Here is a 4,333-nt window from a genome sequence, read left to right on the forward strand (position 1 = left end):
CTGAAATAAGCAACTGCATCTAGATCACACGAACATACAAAAACAAACGACCAGGGAACCTACATCTAACCCCCAAAAAACACCCTCTGAATCAAACTCCCAGGCTAACAGATATCAAATCAACGAGGGAAGAGCAAGGACCCACATCTACATAACAAGAACGATCAGGAATAAAACTACCAATACCACTAGATCCAGCAGATCAGACGCCTAGGCCAGCACATAGAAAATTGACAGGGGAAACGAATCCACCGCTACATCCATGCACCTACCACTACAAGAACAACAAAAATCGCTAGAGAAAATCCACCGCTACGAGTACACGTACACGTACATCTATATCAAGCACCAGGGGAATCGAATCAAACCAGTAGATCTAGAAGAAATCCAGTGGGGAAAGAGAGCAGACGAGAATAACCAACCGAAACCACAAGGAACTGGATCAGAAATCAAGTTGCAGTAGAGAAGGAGCTCGGAATCGCCATGGTCGACAAGGAAATCGCCAAGGAATCGAAATGACAGAAATGAAAAAAGAAGGAGACAAAGAGGGCTAGGGCCTAGGGGATGGGCAATTGGGCAGTAACGGGTTCGCCCGGAAACTATTACGCGACCGGTAAGAAACATAAAAGGAAAACGCCCGAAAAAAGGCACCTCCCAGCATGAATCTCTGTGCAAGATTGAACGGCCACAAAATTGAATGATGCCCAATTGTAAAACACTCGTCTGTGAAATAGCAAAACCATTTTTTTATCTGTCATGCATAATCCTAGTATTGCTATTATTTCTACGTCAAATTAATACATGAATACTAGTATCTTATTACTAGCCACGAACCCATGAGACACGCTCGATCGATCGAGCTCTCCGTCACAACATCTGTCGAGGTCGAGGTCGCGTGCATGAAGGCACAAGAGTTTCGTCTCCTTCGATCCATCGACCGCCGGGGACGTGATAAAGACGACGATGACGGACATTGTCTCTTTGACATGGACACGGGCAAGAGGCGTGGAGGAATCCGGCGCGACCGCTGGCTGCACAGTGCCGACTGCTGACGGTGACTGCGTGACGCGCGCTATATCTGTCCACCGGTCGGCCTGTGCGGTGATGCGTGGAACCTTCGTGTGTTCTCCTCCACGTGCGTGCCTCATCCCACCCGGTGCCGGCGCTGCCGACCTGACCACCGGTCGCCGGTCGGTCGGTCCGTCGATCCATCAGCTGGCTAGCCGCGCGTGCATCGTCCACTCGGGCCATGTGTGTATAAATAAGCTGGCCACGCCCACGATGCGATGCACATACATTCACTCGCCAGTCACCACCATCTCGCACGCGTCCAGCGGTGGAGACGAAGAACGAGAGAGAGAGAGAGAGAGAGAGAGAGAGTTGTTGGCATGGCGTCCAGAGAGGTCAGCATCCAGATGGCGTGGGTACTGAACGGCCAGCCGTGGTGTGCCCCGTCCCCGGAGCCGCTTCTCCTTCGTGTGCCGTCGCGGGCCGCCGGCATTTCTTCAATGGAGGCCGCCGATGCCGTCGTTTCCGGCGGCAGGACCACCAAGGAAGCGGCCGCGGCTTCTTACGCTGAGACGTCGAGCTCTGTCTTGATCAGCGTGCCAGGCTCGCCTTCGGGGCTCCACCTCGCGCAGCTTGGCGTGCCGCCGTTCGTCCGCGCCAACGAGACCGGCGTGGACGCCCCTGCCGTGCCGCCAAGCGAGTCGACGGTCCAGCGGGCTCACTACCCGGCGGTGCCGCAGCTGCTGAAGCAGGCCCGACACCACTCGCAGCCGTCCCTGGTGGTCAGAGGCGGCGGAGAGGTGCCGGCGGTGCCGCGGAGCGACAGCTCGCGGGAGCGAGACCGGCGGTTTGACCACTTTAAGACGTTCTCTGGCCGCCTTGAGAGGCAGCTCTCCAGCGTCCACCGGGTGCCACAGGACACCGATGTCGAGAAAGGTGCGGCGTCAAAGATCTCAGAGGAGGACACCGACGAGGATGATGCCGTGCCCACCTCCGACCGCTACTTCGCCGCCCTCGAAGGGCCCGAGCTCGAGACCCTTCGTGTACGTACCACATCACCGGATTTTCACCTTCCCTTAACAAAAGCATCATTGTGTCTAATGACGGTGTGGATGTACAGCCGACGGAGGTGGCGGTGCTGCCTAAGGACGAGACATGGCCGTTTCTGCTCCGGTTCCCCATCAGCGCCTTCGGGATGTGCCTTGGCGTGAGCAGCCAGGCCATGCTGTGGAAGACCCTCGAGTCAGAGCCCTCCACCAAGTTCCTTCATGTGCACCCTGCTGCCAACCACGTCCTCTGGTGGATCTCTGTCACACTCATGGTTGTTGTTTCCATCACCTACCTTCTTAAGGTCGTCTTCTACTTCGAGGCTGTCCGCCGCGAGTTTCATCACCCGGTGCGCGTCAACTTCTTCTTTGCACCATCGATTGCTTGCCTCTTCCTTGTCAAGGGTGTGCCGCATCCGGTGTGGGAGATCCACCACGTTGTTTGGTACCTTCTCATGTTGCCCATCTTGTGCCTCGACCTCAAGATCTACGGCCAATGGATGTCAAGCGGCGAGCGGCGCCTCTCAAAGGTGGCCAACCCATCCAACCACCTTGCTGTCGTTGGCAACTTCGTTGGTGCGCTGCTCGGCGCTAGGATGGGTCTCCGAGAGTTGCCAATCTTTTTCTTCGGCGTCGGGTTGGCCCACTATGCGGTGCTCTTCGTCACTCTGTATCAGCGGCTCCCCACCAATGTGCAACTCCCAAAGGAGCTCCATCCAGTGTTCTTCCTTTTCGTCGCCGCGCCTAGCGTCGCGTCCATGGCCTGGGCGAGGATCTCTGGCGAGTTCAACGATGGTGCGAAGCTACTTTACTTCATCTCACTATTCCTCTATGTGTCGCTAGTGGTACGCGTCAACCTCTTTCGGGGGTTCAGGTTCTCGCTGGCATGGTGGGCGTACACATTCCCAATGACGAGTGTGGCCTTGGCGACCGTGTTGTATGCATCGGAGGTAGACAATGTGCTGACCCGCTCACTGGTAGTCGTGTTGTCAGGAATTGCCGTTGTCACGGTCACCGGCGTGCTAGTCACCACCATGTACCACGCCTTCCTGCGGAAGGACCTCTTCCCCAATGACGTATCGATAGCCATCACGCGACGAAAGCCCAAGTTTAGCAAGATCCTCGCGCACCTTCGGTCGTCGAGCTCTGATGTCAAGGAGCTTGTTCTTTCCATCCCAAATTTAAGTTCCAGTTTCAAGCAGGGCGCATACTGCAATGACGCCAGCTCCAACTACAAGACGAGCGGCGGTGTCGGTGAGTCTCCTGTGGCACACAGGCTCGGAAGAGCAAAGTGTTAGGAGGTCCATGCACGAGCACGACATCCTGCATGTACGCACGGCTAACTTATGTTGATTAGTAGTGCTTTTATAGAGTTCTCTGTGTTTTTCTTCATTCTTTTTCTTCTTTGTGAACTTGCTGCACATAGTTGTAGTTGTAGATTAGGAGTGATACCGTGAGCAATTTACATTGCCATGATAATGATATAATTGTCGGAGATAAGGGTTGAGCTTGTAAATTTAGTGGTTATACTTTTTTGTTCAGAAGTAGAAAAATCTCAGTTACATTTCTTAACTCTATTCTCGTCTCAAGTAACTACATAGACCTGAAAATTGGAAGGACATTTCACCAAAGGTGTATTAATAAAATGGATGGCTTAGTGTGTTGCAACTTTAGAAGGGAGGTTTTCAAAGTTTTAAGATAGAGGAGTATTCGCAAAATCAATTTTTATGTGTGACCGTGACATGCTTTCCACTCATTGAGCAAAATCAAGGTTACCGCTAATGGCGCCTCTCTCAAACTTAGCTTTTCTTACATTTTATTCTAATTAAAACATAACTTAACTTACATTTACTTTCAATTAAACATAACTTTGCTTAGATTTTTCTTTGAGGGGTTAAACCAAACTTTATTACTCAAACTTCACACGAAGTAGGGATTATGGGGTTCGGGCAACCAAACATGCCGCCCTTGATCCAAAGAATGTGAGAACTTTGCTAACCTATCAGCATCGGTGTCCGTTGCTCCATAACTTCATCATAGCCTTCGCAAAAAGTCCTTTACAAATATTACTTGCTACTTGGATAAGAGACAGATTAGGTTTCGTTCCACAAATCAAAACACTTGGTTAGTTACATAGTTGAAGATGTAGACCAATATACACCTTCTGCCGCGACCTTGACTCCAAAATACATGACGTTTTGCTTGGAAAAAGATGAACTAAAGTATGCATAAAGCACATGACCTTAAATTCAGTCACAATCGTCTGCATTACTCCTTCT

General features: G+C 51.7%; 1 protein-coding gene across 2 annotated transcripts; it reads left to right on the forward strand.

The window, feature by feature from the left end:
• The first annotated feature begins 963 nt into the window (after nt 1-963).
• LOC119348854 (S-type anion channel SLAH2-like) lies at nt 964-3,352 on the forward strand. 2 transcript variants are annotated; one of them, XM_037616860.1, is made up of 3 exons: nt 964-1,194; nt 1,749-2,051; nt 2,129-3,352. In XM_037616860.1, exons 1-3 carry the CDS (start codon nt 964-966, stop codon nt 3,350-3,352), a joined length of 1,758 nt encoding a protein of 585 aa, XP_037472757.1. The 2 variants fall into 2 exon arrangements, with proteins under 2 accessions (XP_037472757.1, XP_037472749.1); XM_037616852.1 differs by lacking the exon at nt 964-1,194 and having other exon boundaries at nt 1,389-2,051.
• Nucleotides 3,353-4,333: the final 981 nt, after the last annotated feature.

Source organism: Triticum dicoccoides, chromosome 1A (assembly GCF_002162155.2).
Source record: "Triticum dicoccoides isolate Atlit2015 ecotype Zavitan chromosome 1A, WEW_v2.0, whole genome shotgun sequence".
Lineage (NCBI taxonomy): Eukaryota > Viridiplantae > Streptophyta > Magnoliopsida > Poales > Poaceae > Triticum > Triticum dicoccoides.

What these genes read in the sequence shown, in the direction of transcription:
- LOC119348854 (XM_037616852.1), top strand. Translation starts at nt 1,389, where the DNA reads ATGGCGTCCAGAGAGGTCAGCATCCAGATGGCGTGGGTACTGAACGGC. An exon ending in CCGAGCTCGAGACCCTTCGT is followed by an intron (nt 2,052 to 2,128) that starts GTACGTACCACA and finishes GTGGATGTACAG; the next exon opens with CCGACGGAGGTGGCGGTGCT.